At 47.5% G+C, this 17,508-nt stretch overlaps 1 protein-coding gene across 1 annotated transcript in view; it reads left to right on the top strand.

The window, feature by feature from the left end:
* The window catches only part of DCC (DCC netrin 1 receptor), a 459,073-nt gene that overhangs the window by 205,434 nt on the left and 236,131 nt on the right, over positions 1-17,508 (top strand). Inside the window, exons 6-7 of the mRNA XM_030468363.1 lie at positions 9,389-9,543; positions 11,923-12,043. Coding sequence (XP_030324223.1) covers positions 9,389-9,543; positions 11,923-12,043 — 276 coding nt within the window. The remainder of the gene's footprint in view (positions 1-9,388; positions 9,544-11,922; positions 12,044-17,508) is intronic.

The raw sequence follows: 17,508 nt of genomic DNA, 5'->3' as shown, positions 1-17,508 counted from the left end.
GGGCCGGAAGGAGGACCCGGGAAACTCCAGGCCCGTCAGCCTGACCTCAGTGCCTGGCAGGGTCATGGAACAGCTCATCCTGGGGGCAATCCCACAGCACCTGCAGGATGGGCAAGGGATCAGACCCAGCCAGCACGGGGTTAGGAAGGGCAGGTCCTGTCTGAGCAACCTGAGCTCCTTTTATCATTGGGTGACTGCCTGGGGGATGAGGGGAAGGCTGTGGATGTGGTCTGCCTGGACTTCAGCAAGGCCTTTGACACCGTCTCCCCTAGGATTCTCCTGGAAAAGCTGTCAGGCCATGGCTCAGCCAGGAGCACTCTGTGCTGGGTTAGGAACTGGCTGGAGGGCCGGGCCCAGAGAGTGGTGCTGAACGGGGCTGCATCAAAATGGCGGCCGGTCACTAGTGGTGTCCCCCAGGGATCAGTGTTGGGCCCAGTGCTGTTTAATATCTTGAGGGAGGATTTAGAGGAGGGCATTGAGTCCATCCTCAGGAAATTCCCAGCTGACACTAAGCTGGGGGGAAGTGTGGATCAGCTGGAAGGCAGGAGGGCTCTGCAGAGGGACCTGGAGAGACTGGAGAGTTGGGCTGATCCCAAGGGGATGAGGTTCAACACGGCCAAGTGCCGGGTCCTGCACTTTGGCCACAACAACCCCATGCAGCGCTACAGGCTGGGGACAGAGTGGCTGGAGAGCAGCCAGGCAGAAAGGGACCTGGGAGTCTGCATTGACAAGAAACTGAACATGAGCCAGCAGTGTGCCCAGGTAGCCAAGAAGGCCAATGGCATCCTGGCATGTATCAGAAACAGCGTCACCAGCAGGTCCAGGGAGGTGATTCTGCCCCTGTACTCAGCGCTGGTGAGGCCACACCTCGAGTCCTGTGTCCAGTTCTGGGCCCCTCAGTTTAAGAAGGATGTAGAGGTCCTGGAACAGGTCCAAAGGAGGGCAACCAGGCTGGTGAAGGGACTCGAGCACAGGCCCTATGAGGAGAGGCTAAGAGAGCTGGGGCTGTTCAGCCTGAAGAAGAGGAGGCTCAGGGGAGACCTCATTGCTGTCTACAACTCCCTGAAAGGAGGCTGTAGCGAGGTGGGAACTGGACTCTTTTCACAGACGACCTTCAACAAGACAAGAGGACACAGTCTTAAGTTGTGCCAGGGGAGGTTTAGGTTAGATATTAGAAAGAATTTCTTCACGGAGAGGGTGATTAGGCTATGGAATGGACTGCCCGGTGAGGTGGTAGATTCTCCGTCCCTGGAGACATTTAAAAAAAGACTGGATGTGGCACTCAGTGCCATGGTCTAGCAACTGCTCCGGTGGGTCAAGGGTTGGACTAGATGATCTCTGAGGTCCCTTCCAACCCGGCTAATTCTATGATTCCTGAATTTCTTCTTTTTTCAGGGTGTTACTGTAGTGAGACAGGACCAGGTGCCCTGAGTTATTGATGAGTGGGTGTGGGTTCACCTGTGTCTGGCCTCCCTCCTGAGCATGTGCAGGAGCAGGGGGCCAATAAGAGAGCAGCTGACACCCACGGAGAGGGCTCTCACTCTTCAGTGAGGATGGAGAAGCCCACAGCTCGAGGAGCCCCAGGAGCAGGCAAGAAGGGGTAGATCCTGGAGCCCCAGGAACAGCCCTAGGACATCGTCCAGGAATGGGCTAAACCCCGAGGCCTCAGGATCAGCCCTAGGAGCAAGAAAGGCTCCTTTCCGCTACATCTGGTGGAGAATGCGGGCAGCCTGCAGAAAACCTGGCTGGCACAGAAACTGCAAGAACATTCTCCCTGTAAGGTATGATCAACAAGCTCTCTGGACAGGAAACCCCAGAGCAAAGGGGAAAATCCCATGAGGAAGGATTAAATCCTGAGGCCCATGAGGAAAGAAACCCCAGAACAGAGGGAAACCAAGCCAGAAGAGCAGATACAGGAGGGAGAATAATAACTAGAAGAACAACTTGCAGAGACTCTGTGAAAAGTGCCTGGTGCAACTTGCAGAGACTTTGTGAAATATGCCTAGGCTAAGCCCTTGAGCAGAGGGAAATCCCATGAGGAAGGGTTAAATCCCGAGGCCCATGAGGAAAGAAACCCCAGAACAGAGGAGGGCAAGTGCCTGGGACAATTTGCAGAGACTTTGTGAAGAGTGCTCAGACAACTTGCAGAGACTTTGCCAGAAAGGGGCTGACATCGAGCGAATATATGGGTATGCTTAATTCCCCTTAAAGAAAGAAGGTTGAGAATTCTCCCCAAAATATGTGTAAGGGTTGAGAATTCTCCCTAAAAGTATATGTAATGATGTAAATGTTTAAAGGTGATGTTTAATTCCCCTTAAAGATGTAAATGTCTGTGTAAAAAAAAAAAGGGGGGGGGGAAATGTAGTGAGACAGGACCAGGTGCCCTGAGTTATTGATGAGTGGGTGTGGGTTCACCTGTGTCTGGCCTCCCTCCTGAGCATGTGTAGGAGCAGGGGGCCAATAAGAGAGCAGCTGACACCCACGGAGAGAGCTCTCACTCTTCAGTGAGGATGGAGAAGCCCACAGCTCGAGGAGCCCCAGGAGCAGGCAAGAAGGGGTAGATCCCAAGACCTCAGGAACAGCCCTAGGACATTGTCCAGGAATGGGCTAAACCCCGAGGCCTCAGGATCAGCCCTAGGAGCAAGAAGGGCTCCTCCCGCTACATCTGGTGGAGAATGCGGGCAACCTGCAGAAAACCTAGCTGGCACAGAAACTGCAAGAACATTCTCCCTGTAAGGTATGATCAACAAGCTCTCTGGACAGGAAACCCCAGAGCAGAGGGGAAAATCCCATGAGGAAGGGTTAAATCCTGAGGCCCATGAGGAAAGAAACCCCAGAACAGAGGGAAACCAAGCCAGAAGAGCAGATACAGGAGGGAGAATAATAACTAGAAGAACAACTTGCAGAGACTCTGTGAAAAGTGCCTGGTGCAACTTGCAGAGACTTTGTGAAATATGCCTAGGCTAAGCCCTTGAGCAGAGGGAAATCCCATGAGGAAGGGTTAAATCCCGAGGCCCATGAGGAAAGAAACCCCGGAACAGAGGAGGGCAAGTGCCTGGGACAATTTGCAGAGACTTTGTGAAGAGTGCTCAGACAACTTGCAGAGACTTTGCCAGAAAGGGGCTGACATTGAGCGAATATATGGGTATGCTTAATTCCCCTTTAAAGAAAGAAGGTTGAGAATTCTCCCCAAAATATGTGTAAGGGTTGAGAATTCTCCCTAAAAGTATATGTAAAGATGTAAATGTTTAAAGGTGATGTTTAATTCCCCTTAAAGATGTAAATGTCTGTGTAAAAAAAAAAAGGGGGGGGGGGAAATGTAGTGAGACAGGACCAGGTGCCCTGAGTTATTGATGAGTGGGTGTGGGTTCACCTGTGTCTGGCCTCCCTCCTGAGCATGTGTAGGAGCAGGGGGCCAATAAGAGAGCAGCTGACACCCACGGAGAGAGCTCTCACTCTTCAGTGAGGATGGAGAAGCCCACAGCTCGAGGAGCCCCAGGAGCAGGCAAGAAGGGGTAGATCCCAAGGCCTCAGGAACAGCCCTAGGACATTGTCCAGGAATGGGCTAAACCCTGAGACCTCAAGAGCAGCCCTAGGAGCAAGAAGGGCTCCTCCCGCTACATCTGGTGGAGAATGCCGGCAGCCTGCAGAAAACCTAGCTGGCACAGAAACTACAAGAACATTCTCCCTGTAAGGTATGATCAACAAGCTCTCTGGACAGGAAACCCCAGAGCAGAGGGGAAAATCCCATGAGGAAGGGTTAAATCCCGAGGCCCATGAGGGAAGAAACCCCAGAACAGAGGGAAACCAAGCCAGAAGAGCAGATACAGGAGGGAGAATAATAACTAGAAGAACAACTTGCAGAGACTCTGTGAAAAGTGCCTGGTGCAACTTGCAGAGACTTTGTGAAATATGCCTAGGCTAAGCCCTTGAGCAGAGGGAAATCCCATGAGGAAGGGTTAAATCCCAAGGCCCATGAGGAAAGAAACCCCAGAACAGAGGGCAAGTGCCTGGGACAATTTGCAGAGACTTTGTGAAGAGTGCTCAGACAACTTGCAGAGGATGGAGAAGCCCACAGCTCGAGGAGCCCCAGGAGCAGGCAAGAAGGGGTAGATCCCGAGGCCTCAGGAACAGCCCTAGGACATCGTCCAGGAATGGGCTAAACCCCGAGGCCTCAGGATCAGCCCTAGGAGCAAGAAGGGCTCTAGAGGCTACATGTTACTTTCTCCTTGTTTGTGTTGCCTTACCTGTGTTTAATACTGTTGAAATTCCAGCAGAATAATTATGCAAATGACTCATTTGAATGGTGTCCTTAGGAAAAACAGAGGGGGAAAAACCAGTGAGAGTGCTGAAAATGTTAAATAAATCCCTTTTGACTAAAGCTCAATGCCCAGGAATGCATAAACTGAGCAGAAACCAGAAACCAAAAAAAACCACCAAGCTTTCCAGCAGTCTAGAAAAATGCCAGTAGTTTAAAAAAAAAAAAAAAAAAATATAAAAGATGGAGATAAATGGGAGGAGAAAGAGCAAGAGCAGCAGTGGAGGGAATGAAAAGCTGCAGGCAAGTGGGGTCAGGGTCCTGGAGCGTGTGTGTTGTAAAGAATAAGTGGCAGGAATCTGTGAATTACAAGTCTATAAATTAATTGCAGGCTTCTAGTGACATGGTAATAAACCACCCTAATGAAGATTGAGTAGTTTATGGGTTTGTCAGAGCTCTGCAAAATTATATGGTTTTCCAACTCCATAGATAGCTGTGGTTTTATGGGAGTGGATTGAATAAATTATACCAGGACTCTAGTTAAAAAAAAAAAGAAAAAAAGTGTTAAAAATTAACATATGAATGTGATTTGGGTTTAATTTCTTCCCATTAGGTTTTTCTACTCAAAGAGATATTTTTTTGGGGGGTGTTTACTTGGCCCATAGGATCAGTCCTGATTCTTCACCAGATTTTTGTGGATCTCTAGGGTAGGAACTACTCTTTTTTAAAAACACTTTTGATCAGCACCCCAGTTTATGGATGTTCTCTTCTAAGTGATATTTTAGTTGAGAAACTCTCACAAAATCATAGAATCATAGAATCCTAGGGGTTAGAAGGGACCTCGAAAGATCATCTAGTCCAACCCCCCCTGCCAGAGCAGGGCCACCTAGAGTACATCGTGCAGGAACGTGTCTAAGCGGGTTTTGAATGTCTCCAGTGAAGGAGACTCCACGACCCCCCTGGGCAGCCTGTTCCAGGGCTCTGTCACCCTTACAGGAAAAAAATGTTTCCGGATATTCAACTTGAACCTCCTGTGCTCCAATTTACACCCATTACCCCTTGTCCTATCACTGGTCACCACTGAGAAGAGCCTAACTCCATCTCCCTGACACTCACCCCTTACATGTTTGAAAACATTGATGAGGTCACCCCTCAGTCTCCTTTTCTCCAAACTAAAGAGACCCAGCTCCCTCAGCCTTTCCTCAGAAGGGAGATGTTCCACTCCCTTCATCATCTTAGTAGCTCTGCGCTGGACTCTTTCAAGCACTTCCCTGTCCTTCTTGAACTGAGGGGCCCAGAACTGGACACAATACTCCAGGTGCGGCCTCACCAATGCAGAATAGAGGGGGAGGAGAACCTCTCTTGACCTACTAACCACCCCCTTTCTAATGCACCCCAGGATGCCATTGGCCTTCTTGGCCACAAGGGCACATTGCTGGCTCATGGTCATCTTCTTGTCTACCAGGACCCCCAGGTCTCTTTCACCTCCACTGCTCTCCAGCAGGTCAGTCCCCAACCTATACTGGGCCATTGTGTTGTTCTTCCCCAAATGCAAAACTCTACACTTCCCCTTGTTGAATTTCATCATGTTTCTCCCTGCCCAACTCTCCAGCCTGTCTAAGTCTCTCTGAATGGCAGCACAGCCTTCTGGTGTGTCAGCCACTCCTCCCAGCTTAGTGTCATCAGCAAACTTGCTGAGGGTACATTCTATACCCTCATCCAAGTCGTTGATGAAGATATTGAACAACACCGGTCCCAGTACCGACCCCTGAGGGACTCCACTAGTCACACACCTCCAACCAGATTCTGCCCCATTGACTACAACTCTCTGACTCCTTCCTTTCAACCAGTTCCTGATCAAATGTCCTTCCTTGTGGTCTGGAGACCCTGATTTAATGTCTGGGTGGCTGCAGAGCAAGAAGAGCCAAAGCCATGCATGGGGCTGAGCCATTTTGATAGGGAATTAAGCAGCTAAGTTCATCAAGATACCTCATCAGTTTTAATTTGCATGCATCAGTTTTGATCTGAACTGGATCAGGAGCTTCCAGGTATCTTAAATTATTCAATATGTGGAAAAGAAGACATCAAGCTGGAAAAAAAATAGAGATGGGGCATGGGAGAGGTGCAGGGCTTATTGAAATGGAAATAACTCAGAAACAATTGCTAAAATCAATTTAAATCAATTTGAAAACTTTGCAATCTTGCTTCAATCTGCTTGGTTTTATTCATTATACACAGTTTTTAAATAAAAGGCTCTCAATTTTTTATTTTTTTTTTAAATATTCCTACCTGGAGGAGGCTCAGGATTAATTAGGAGTGTAGGATTAAAACCAGGAGCATCTCTTAGGATTCTGCCTTCATTTATTACCAAAGCTGTAAACTTGGTTGCTAAACCAAAAAGGTTTGCACCTCAGGAGATGAAATACAAGCCCTGAAAAGCACAATTTTGTCTCTTCCACAGTATATGGGACACAGGTTTGGTTGTTTCCACCACGTGTTAACCTATTCCAACCATTTTCCTTATTTTCTGTATTTCCAGGGAGACTTTAGGGTTTGATATGCAAAAAACCAACATTAATATATTGTGTGCTCTGTACCAAAGACTGTTTTAAGTCACACCTTGCTGGGCAAGAAGAAAAAAAAAGGTTTTTTTGCTCTGTCCCTGATAGCTTGGCTAGGAGAACCTCTTAGTGTCCAACTCAAAGGCATTTGTAAATCATGAAGGTGGTGAAGAAATAAAGAGCAGAGGGGAAAAAAAAAACCCTCTGGGGTTTGCAGAGGAAAGTTGGGAAGGATGAGGCCATGGATGAGATGGGAAACTTGAAAGGAAATCCTGGATTGCTCTGGGGATGAGAGCCAAGCATCCTGCAGCATCCAGAATCTGAACATGGGAGTGGTGTAATGCTTGAAAACCTGGATTAGAGTTTATGGGATGTGAGGGTTATTCTGGTTCTAAAATGTCTTAACTTCTATGTAATTTGGTTTATCATTTTCACCTTTAAAAGAAATAATTTAAAAGTTGTTTATTTTTAATATTATGGCTTTCTAAATATTCTGATTGCTGGGTTTGATGGCTGGAGAAATAGAACTGGATTTTCTCTCTGAAAATAAGTCATGGGGGCTACTTAAAAATCCACTATGGATATTCAGGAGTGGGACTGTTGTTCCCTATAAAACATGGCCAAATACGTGTGATTTTCAAGCTGAAGTGTGGGGAACTCATTAGCAAGGTGATGTTATTGGCAGTTTCCCTCCAGTTGCTAATTTCCATCATCCTACTCTTACAATAATGATGAAAAGGACTGAAATTAGCATATCATCTAGCCTGCTGCAAAGCTGTGAATACATTAGAGTAATACAAGGCAACAGATAATTACTGGCTTCATAAAAATTCCTTTTCAGCAAAGATAAGTCAACCTTTTTCTTCTTCCTGTCACTGGGGACAGATTTCCAGGTTATTGATGAGCTCCCCATCTTCTACCTGGACTTGTCTACCCTACTTGTCTACTTGTCTTCTATCCATCTTGTCTACCTGGACTTCAGCAAGGCCTTTGACACCGTCTCCCCTAGGATTCTCCTGGAAAAGCTGTCAGGCCATGGCTCAGCCAGGAGCACTCTGTGCTGGGTTAGGAACTGGCTGGAGGGCCGGGCCCAGAGAGTGGTGCTGAACGGGGCTGCATCAAAATGGCGGCCGGTCACTAGTGGTGTCCCCCAGGGATCAGTGTTGGGCCCAGTGCTGTTTAATATCTTGAGGGAGGATTTAGAGGAGGGCATTGAGTCCATCCTCAGGAAATTCCCAGCTGACACTAAGCTGGGGGGAAGTGTGGATCAGCTGGAAGGCAGGAGGGCTCTGCAGAGGGACCTGGAGAGTCTGGAGAGTTGGGCTGATCCCAAGGGGATGAGGTTGAAGATTCCAAGGGCCGGGTCCTGCACTTTGGCCACAAGAAGCCCCTGGGGAGCTCCAGGCTGGGCAGGGAGTGGTTGCAGCAAGGGAGCTGGGAGTCTGGCTTGCCAGGAAGCTGAAGAGGAGGCAGCAGTGTGGCCAGGTGGCCAAGAAGGGCCAATGGCATCCTGGGCTGGCTGAGGAAGAGCGTGGCCAGCAGGTCCAGGGAAGGGATTCTGCCCCTGTGCTCAGCCCTGGGGAGGCCACAGCTTGAGTCCTGTGTCCAGTTCTGGGCCCCTCAGCAAGTCCCTCAGGAAGGAGCTTGATGTGCTGGAGCAGGTGCAGAGAAGAGCAAGGAGGCTGGGAAGGGATCCAGCAGAATTCCTGAGAGGAAGGAAGGGCTGAGGGAGCTGGGGGTGTTGAGGCTGGAGAAGAGGAGGCTCAGGGGAGACCTCATCACTCTCTGCAACTCCCTGAAAGGAGGTTGGAGCCAGGGGGGGGTTGGGCTCTTTTCCCAGGCAACTCTCAGCAAGACAAGAGGGCACAAAGGGTCTCAAGTTGTGCCAGGGGAGGTTTAGGTTGGAGCTGAGAAAGAATTTCTTTCTGGAGAGGGTGATCAGCCCTTGGAATGGGCTGCCCAGGGAAGTAGTGGGTTCTCCGTGTCTGGAGCTCTTTCCAAAGAGCCTGGATGTGGCACTCAGTGCCATGGGCTGGGAACCACGGGGGGAGTGGATCAAGGGTTGGACTTGATGAGCTCTGAGCTCCCTTCCAACCCAGCCAGTTCTGTGATTCTATGATTCTCTAAACCCAGCCAGAATCCTTCTTGGTTGGAAGAAGATGTCTTTGCTCTAAACATTTCTAATTTTGCAGCATTTATCAGTGGGTTTGTGCTTGTGTTGACTTGTTGGACCTTTTTTCCCTTCAGCTGGCACCTGATCCTTGGAAATAAAATGATTTTCTTACCTCAGGACCTACTCATTGAGAATTCTCTGTGTTTTTGTAAAAAAGAACCTTACAAAGGTTTTTAACTTCTCATTTGGTGAAAAAAAGTGACATCATTTTAAGTGTATTTTCTGGACAAACTGCTTTCCCCAGCATGGAATTCTTCAAGCTTAAATTTAAATTCCATATATTTTCTATTTATATGATTCATGTTTCTTGCAATGATGAACTTGTGCCAAGCTTTAATTTATCTCCACTCATTACCACTTACAAATTGGTTTTTTTTTTCTTTTTTTTCCCTGCAGTTCCCCCATGGTTTGTTATTCACCCTTCCAATATTTATGCCTATGAGAGCATGGATGTGGAATTTGAATGTGCTGTGGCTGGAAAACCTGTTCCTACAGTGGAGTGGATCAAGAATGGAGAAGTGGTCATTCCCAGTGACTATTTTCAGATAGTGGTAATTATCTGGCTCTTAATTATGAATTTCATGATTTAATTTTAATTTTTTTTTATTAATTTCTAGCATAGATTTTGATATTTGATTCAATTTTTGCCTTCAGGAGCAGCTTTTCCAATAGGAAACCAAATTTCTGCTGCTTCATAATAGAAATAATTCCCCTTGGGATGTGTTGGGTCAAGTGTGTTGAGGTCAATTCCCAGCTTTAGTGATTCCTGAACCTGCTTTTTTCATGGAAAAGTGAGCCAATTGAGGTCTTTTTCTGAGTTTTAGTCATTTCCCTTCTATTCATGATGTTGGGAAGCAAAAGAAATAAATTCCTTCCCTGAGGAAACTGCAAATCTGAGACAGGTTTAAAAATGGGTAAAGGTCCTTTTGACCTCATCCCAACTTTCCAAAGGGAATTTTTGGCCACCTTACCTGAAGGAACATCCCCACCCAGGATTTTTAGTTAAAATGGCACTGTGGGAATGGGGAAAAATCTCTTCTGGGTTCAAAATAGAGTCACTTATAAGTGAGCTGCAATATTTCCAGGGAAAATCCTTCTGGACTTTATCCCCAGGCCACCATGAGTTGGGTTTTTGCAGAGCTGTTCCTTGGTTCTGTGGCTTCTAATTTTTTACCTTGGAACAAATAATATTTTTTTTTTATTGTGCCTTTTAATTACCTGTCAAAAACCAAAGTTCTTTACTCTGCTTCTCATACCCTGCCCCAGACAACAGCAAATTAAAAAAAGGATAGATGATGGAAGAGCGGTAGATGTGGTTTATCTTGATTTCAGTAAAGCATTTGACACCGTCTCTCACAGCATCCTTGTAGATAAGTTGACCAAGTATGGGTTTGGTGATCAGGTAGTGAGGTGGATCAGGAACTGGTTGAAAGGAAGGAGTCAGAGAGTTGTAGTCAATGGGGCAGAATCTGGTTGGAGGTGTGTGACTAGTGGAGTCCCTCAGGGGTCGGTACTGGGACCGGTGTTGTTCAATATCTTCATCAACGACTTGGATGAGGGTATAGAATGTACCCTCAGCAAGTTTGCTGATGACACTAAGCTGGGAGGAGTGGCTGACACACCAGAAGGCTGTGCTGCCATTCAGAGAGACTTAGACAGGCTGGAGAGTTGGGCAGGGAGAAACATGATGAAATTCAACAAGGGGAAGTGTAGAGTTTTGCATTTGGGGAAGAACAACACGATGGCCCAGTATAGGTTGGGGGCTGACCTGCTGGAGAGCAGTGGAGGTGAAAGAGACCTGGGGGTCCTGGTTGACAAGAAGATGACCATGAGCCAGCAATGTGCCCTTGTGGCCAAGAAGGCCAATGGCATCCTGGGGTGCATTAGAAAGGGGGTGGTTAGTAGGTCAAGAGAGGTTCTCCTCCCCCTCTATTCTGCATTGGTGAGGCCGCACCTGGAGTATTGTGTCCAGTTCTGGGCCCCTCAGTTCAAGAAGGACAGGGAAGTGCTTGAAAGAGTCCAGCGCAGAGCTACTAAGATGATGAAGGGAGTGGAACATCTCCCTTCTGAGGAAAGGCTGAGGGAGCTGGGTCTCTTTAGTTTGGAGAAAAGGAGACTGAGGGGTGACCTCATCAATGTTTTCAAACATGTAAGGGGTGAGTGTCAGGGAGATGGAGTTAGGCTCTTCTCAGTGGTGACCAGTGATAGGACAAGGGGTAATGGGTGTAAATTGGAGCACAGGAGGTTCAAGTTGAATATTCAAAAAAATTTTTTTCCTGTAAGGGTGACAGAGCCCTGGAACAGGCTGCCCAGGGGGGTCGTGGAGTCTCCTTCACTGGAGACATTCAAAACCCGCTTAGACACGTTCCTGCACGATGTACTCTAGGTGGCCCTGCTCTGGCAGGGGGGGTTGGACTAGATGATCTTTCGAGGTCCCTTCCAACCCCTAGGATTCTATGATTCTATGATTCTATGATTCTATGAAATTACACCTTGGTGGTTTTTTTTAAGCCATCATTAGAAAGGTGGCCAAGGCCAGGAGAGCTCAGGGTTGTGTGGGGAGGGTGTTAGGAAATGAAGGGAAAGTCCATTTCAGTCCTTTCCCTCACTGAAGAGTTTTTTCCTCATTTAATTTGCTCCTTTTTGTTCCTAAATTTGCTTTAAATAAAGCAGGGGTATTTTCTGGAGAACCTCAAACCTTCACCTTCCAGGCAGTATTTATTCCAAGAGTTCAAAGTTCTATTCAATCTCTTTAAAATCTTTTAAAATATTCTAATTATAAAATATTCTTCTTCTTTGGAGCTTTAAGCTTTCCTTCTAATAAAAATAAATAGTTTTTCTGGCAAGGTTTTTTTCTTTATAATCCACATTGACTTTGGTCTTTTTCTAATTAATTCTCCATGCTTTTTTTATTTATTTTCTCTCTCCAGGGTGGCAGCAACTTAAGGATTTTGGGCTTGGTCAAGTCAGATGAAGGTTTTTATCAGTGTGTAGCTGAAAATGAAGCTGGGAATGCTCAGGCCAGCACACAGCTCATCATCCCAGAGCCAGGTAAGATGCAAAAAAGCTACAAGATTGGAGATGTAATTAATACAATTAACAAAAAAATCCCAACTGAGCAGCTCTGATGCTTCCCTCCCTCTTCTTTATCCAGCTGGCTAAAAGCATGGCCCAAACTAGCAGGATTTTGGAGGCATTTTGGCCTCTGGGTACCTGAGAGATGTTGGACTTGCCCTAGAAATGCCCCTGAAAATCAAGTAAAAACCCAACAGCAAATTTTGAGTAGCTTTTGGGGGGTTTTATTCCCTGGAAATAAGAGGAGGAGATCCTAGATGAGTGAGGTGCAATGAATGAGTCTTTGGGTTTCTGGCTTGCAGTGTGCAGCAGCCAAGGTGTTGGCTGCTTTCTGGGTTTTTAAGTAATGGATGTCTTCATTTTCAAGCAGATGACATGTAAAATGTGGTTAAAAGGCCTTTTCAGAGCTTCTGGGTTAAAATGATGAATGTCCTGGAGGTTTCACTGCTCAGGGAAGCTGAGAAGAAGAGGAGATGCTGAAGGCTTGGTTGGGTTGGGACCACAGAGCCCTCTGGTAGCCAAAATAGAGGAGTAAGCACCCATGGAGCCATCAGTTTGCAGTGTTCCCTCCATGGAAATCCTTACAGCAAAGGAAAATGGGAATAAGGGGAAGTTTTCCCCCCTATTTTTCCCTCAGGAGGTGGTGATGGGATCACAGAGCCCTCTGGTAGCCAGACTTTAGGAGTAAGCACCCATGGAGCCATTAGTTTGCAGGGTCCCCTCTATGGAAATCCTTACAGCAAAGGAAAATGGGAACAGGGGGAAGTTTCCCCCGTTTTTCCTTCAGAAGGAGATCACAGAGCCCTCTGGTAGCCAAAATTGAGGAGTAAGCACCCATGGACTCATCAGGTTGCAGTGTTCCCTCCATGGAAATCCTTAAAGCAAAGGAAAATGGGAACAAGGGGAAGTTTTCCCCCCTATTTTTCCCTCAGGAGGTGGTGATGGGATCACAGATCCCTCTGGTAGCCAAACTTTAGGAGTAAGGACATGGAAATCCTTACAGCAAAGGAAAATGGGAACAGGGGGAAGTTTCCCCCCTGTTTTTCCCTCAGAAGGAGGTGATGGGATCACAGATCCCTCTGGTAGCCAAAATTTAGGACTAACAACACTGGAGCCATCAGTTTGCAGTGTTCCCTCCATGGAAATCCTTACAACAAAGGAAAATGGGAACAGGGGGAGGTTTTTCCCGCTATTTTTCCCTCAGGAGGTGGTGATGGGATCACAGATCCCTCTGGTAGCCAAAATTGAGGAGTAAGGACATGGAAATCCTTACAGCAAAGGAAAATGGGAGCAAGGGGAAGTTTCCCCCCTGTTTTTCCCTCAGGAGGTGGTGATGGGATCACAGAGCCCTCTGGTAGCCAGACTTTAGGGGTAAGCACCCATGGAGCAATCAGTTTGCAGTGTTCCCTCCATGGAAATCCTTAAAGCAAAGGAAAATGGGAACAGGGGGAAGTTTCCCCCCTGTTTTTCCCTCAGAAGGAGGTGATGGGATCACAGAGCCCTCTGGTAGCCAGACTTTAGGGGTAAGCATCACTGGAGCCATCAGTTTGCAGTGTTCCCTCCATGGAAATCCTTACAGCAAAGGAAAATGGGAATAGGGGGAAGTTTTCACCCTGTTTTTCCCTCAGAAGGAGGTGATGGGACCACAGAGCCCTCTGGTAGCCAAACTTTAGGAGTAAGCACCCATGGAGCCATCAGTTTGCAGGGTCCACTCCATGGAAATCCTTACAGCAAAGGAAAATGGGAACAGGGGGAAGTTTCCACCCTGTTTTTCCCTCAGGAGGTGGTGATGGGATCACAGATCCCTCTGGTAGCCTAAATATATAGGAGTAAGCACCCATGGAGCCATCAGTTTGCAGTGTTGCCTCCATGGAAATCCTTACAGCAAAGGAAAATGGGAACAGGGGGAAGTTTTCCCCCCTGTTTTTCCTTCAGAAGGAGATCACAGAGCCCTCTGGTAGCCAAAATTGAGGAGTAAGCACATGGAAATCCTTACAGCAAAGGAAAATGGAAACAGGGGGAAGTTCCCCCCCTGTTTTTCCCTCAGGAGGTGGTGATGGGATCACAGTGCCCTCTGGTAGCCAAAATTTAGGAGTAATGACATGGAAATCCTTACAGCAAAGGAAAATGGGAACAGGGGGAAGTTTTCCCCCCTGTTTTCCCCTCAGGAGGAGGTGATGGGATCACAGAGCCCTCTGGTAGCCAGAATTTAGGGGTAAGCACCCATGGACCCATCAGTTTGCAGTGTTCCCTCCTTGGAATCATTACAGCAAAGGAAAATGAGAACAGGGGAAAGTTTTCCCCCCTGTTTTTCCCTCAGGAGGTGGTGATGGGATCACAGATCCCTCTGGTAGCCAAAATTGAGGAGTAAGAACCCATGGAGCCATCAGTTTGAAGGGTTCCCTCCTTGGAAATCCTTAAAGCAAAGGAAAATGGGAACAGGGGGAAGTTTCACCCCTGTTTTTTCCTCAGGAGGAGGTGATGGGATCACAGAGCCCTCTGGTAGCCAGATTTTAGGAGTAAGCACCCATGGAGCCATCAGTTTGCAGTGTTCCCTCCATGGAAATCCTCACAGCAAAGGAAAATGGGAACAGGGGGAAGTTTTTCCCCCTATTTTCCCTCAGGAGGTGGTGATGGGATCACAGAGCCCTCTGGTAGCCAAACTTTAGGAGTAAGCACATGGAAATCCTCACAGCAAAGGAAAATGGGAACAGGTGGAAGTTTCCCCCCTGTTTTTCCTTCAGAAGGAGACCACAGCTCCCTCTGGTAGCCAAAATTGAGGAGTAAGGACATGGAAATCCTTACAGCAAAGGAAAATGGGAATAAGGTGAAGTTTCCCCCCTGTTTTTTCCTCAGGAGGTGGTGATGGGATCACAGAGCCCTCTGGTAGCCAGATTTTAGGAGTAAGCACCCATGGAGCCATCAGTTTGCAGTGTTCTCTCCATGGAAATCCTTACAGCAAAGGAAAATGGGAACAAGGGGAAGTTTCCCCCCTGTTTTTCCTTCAGAAGGAGATCACAGATCCCTCTGGTAGCCAAAATTTAGGAGTAAGGACATGGAAATCCTTACAGCAAAGGAAAATGAGAACAGGGGGAAGTTTCCCCCTGTTTTTCCCTCAGGAGGTGGTGATGGGATCACAGATCCCTCTGGTAGCCAAAATTGAGGAGTAAGAACCCATGGAGCCATCAGTTTGCAGGGTCCCCTCTATGGAAATCCTTAAAGCAAAGGAAAATGGGAACAGGGGGAAGTTTTCTCCCCTATTTTTCCTTCTTGGTCCTAAATGAAAGTGTGAACATGGATTTTGCAGCTGTTGGAACCTTCTCTCTCTATTCCATCCCCTTTGTGGTGCAGCATCTCTTCTAAAACCCTTTTCTTTATTTTTTTTTTTATTTATTTTCTCTTTATAACCTACAAGCAACTCCAGTAGCAACTGGGGGAGACTGGTCAGAGACTTTTTTCCTCTTGGTGCTCTTTGCAGCCATGAAATCTTGCAGCTCAGGGAGAGATCTGCCTGGGAGATAAATGGAGAAAAAAAATCCTATATCCATGGGGTTGTCATTATCATCTCCTCTTAGCATCCCCCCCAGCCTGGGCTCCCTCCCCCCTTCTTCTGAGGTGCAAATTGCCTGAAGGAGGTTGCTGGGTGCTTTTTGGGGCTGAAGAAGGAGATATTGATTTGAGTTCCCACTCTTGGCACCTGAGGAGCAGGCCCTGTGCCCTCTGTGCACTCCCCAGAGGTGATGATGAGGTTACATCCCCCCAGGGATGGAGCTGCAAATGAGGTGCTCGTCCCAATTAGATCTCAAATAAATATCTGTGGGATGGTGAGAGCTGGCAAGAATCCCCATCAGCCTTTTCTCCCCATCAGCCTTTTCTCTCCATCAGCCTTTCTCCCCATCAGCCTTTCTCCCCATCAGCCTTTCTCCCCATCAGCCTTTCTCCCCATCAGCCTTTCTCCCCATCAGCCTTTCTCCCCATCAGCCTTTCTCCCCATCAGCCTTTCTCCCCATCAGCCTTTTCTTTCCTCCATCATCCTTTTTTCCCCATGAACCTTTTTCCCCATTCATCCTTTTTCCCCATTCATCCTTTTTCCCCATCATCCTTTTTCCCCATCAACCTTTTTCCCCATCAACCTTTTCTTTCCTCCATCAACCTTTTCTCCCCATCATCCTTTTTCCCCATCAACCTTTTTTTCACTATCCACCTTTTTTCCCCATCAACCTTTTTTTCCCCCATCATCTTTTTTCCCCCTCATCCTTTTTTCCCCATCCACCTTTTTTCCCCATCATCTTTTTTCCCCATCAACCTTTTCTTTCCCCCATCAACCTTTTCTTTCCCCCCTCATCCTCTTTCCCCCTCATCCTCTTTCCCCCTCATCCTTTTTTCCCCCTCATCCTTTTTTCCCCCTCATCCTTTTTTCCCCCTCATCCTTTTTTCCCCCTCATCCTCTTTCCCCCTCATCCTTTTTCCCCCTCATCCTTTTTTCCCCCTCATCCTTTTTTCCCCCTCCACCTTTCTCCCCCTCCACCTTTCTCCCCCTCCACCTTTCTCCCCCTCCACCTTTCTCCCCCTCCACCTTTCTCCCCCTCCACCTTTCTCCCCATCCTCCTTTCTCCCCCTCCTCCTTTCTCCCCCTCCTCCTTTCTCCCCCTCCACCTTTCTCCCCCATCCTCCTTTCTCCCCCATCCTCCTTTCTCCCCATCCTCCTTTCTCCCCATCCTCCTTTCTCCCCATCCTCCTTTCTCCCTAATCATCTTTTCTCCCCATCAACCTTTTCCCCCCTCAACCTTTCTCCTCTTCCCCATGGGGATGTTTTCCCTCTCTTTTGTTTTCTCTCCCTTCTGTTTCCTTTCCAGCTGACCCTTTGTGCACTTGGGTGATGTTTCCAGGCCTCACCATCCAAAGGCAAGAGGTTTTCTCCTGCTGTGCTGGGCTTTAAGCTGCTTGTAGGATCCTCTGAAGGGACCCTGGGGACCTCCTTGCTTCTCCCAAGGCAGGAGATTTCCCTCCCCACCTCCCCTTTATTTTTTTTTTTTTATTCTGCTTGGCAGTGGATTAAACTGAAACGAGAAGAAAATGAAAAGAAAATCCAAAGGAGCTCCAGTACAGCATTGTAAACTCTTCATTTCCCTTTTAAAGTGATGGATTATTTTTTTTTCTGGCTATTTAATCAGCTCAAACAATGCCACACCAATTCCTGGGAGATGAAGGGGGGAGTGAAGCTTGCACAGATGGTAGGGAAGGCAGCTAGAAATACAAATGAAGTGGTGGGGCTGGCAGCAAGAAAAAACCAAAACCTTCTGCTTTGATTTCTTGGGGCCACAGGGCAGGGAAGGACCAAGCAGAGCCTGTGCTGGCTGGTGGTGAAGTTTTGAACTAAAATCATGGGATGGTTTGGGTTGGAAAGGACCTTAAAGCAGGGACATCTCCCACCAACCCAT

The sequence above is a fragment of the Calypte anna genome, chromosome W (assembly GCF_003957555.1).
Source record: "Calypte anna isolate BGI_N300 chromosome W, bCalAnn1_v1.p, whole genome shotgun sequence".
Classification (NCBI taxonomy): Eukaryota; Metazoa; Chordata; class Aves; order Apodiformes; family Trochilidae; genus Calypte; species Calypte anna.
The sequence above is the reverse complement of the archived record's forward strand: the minus strand, read 5'-3'. Positions and strand labels throughout refer to the sequence as shown.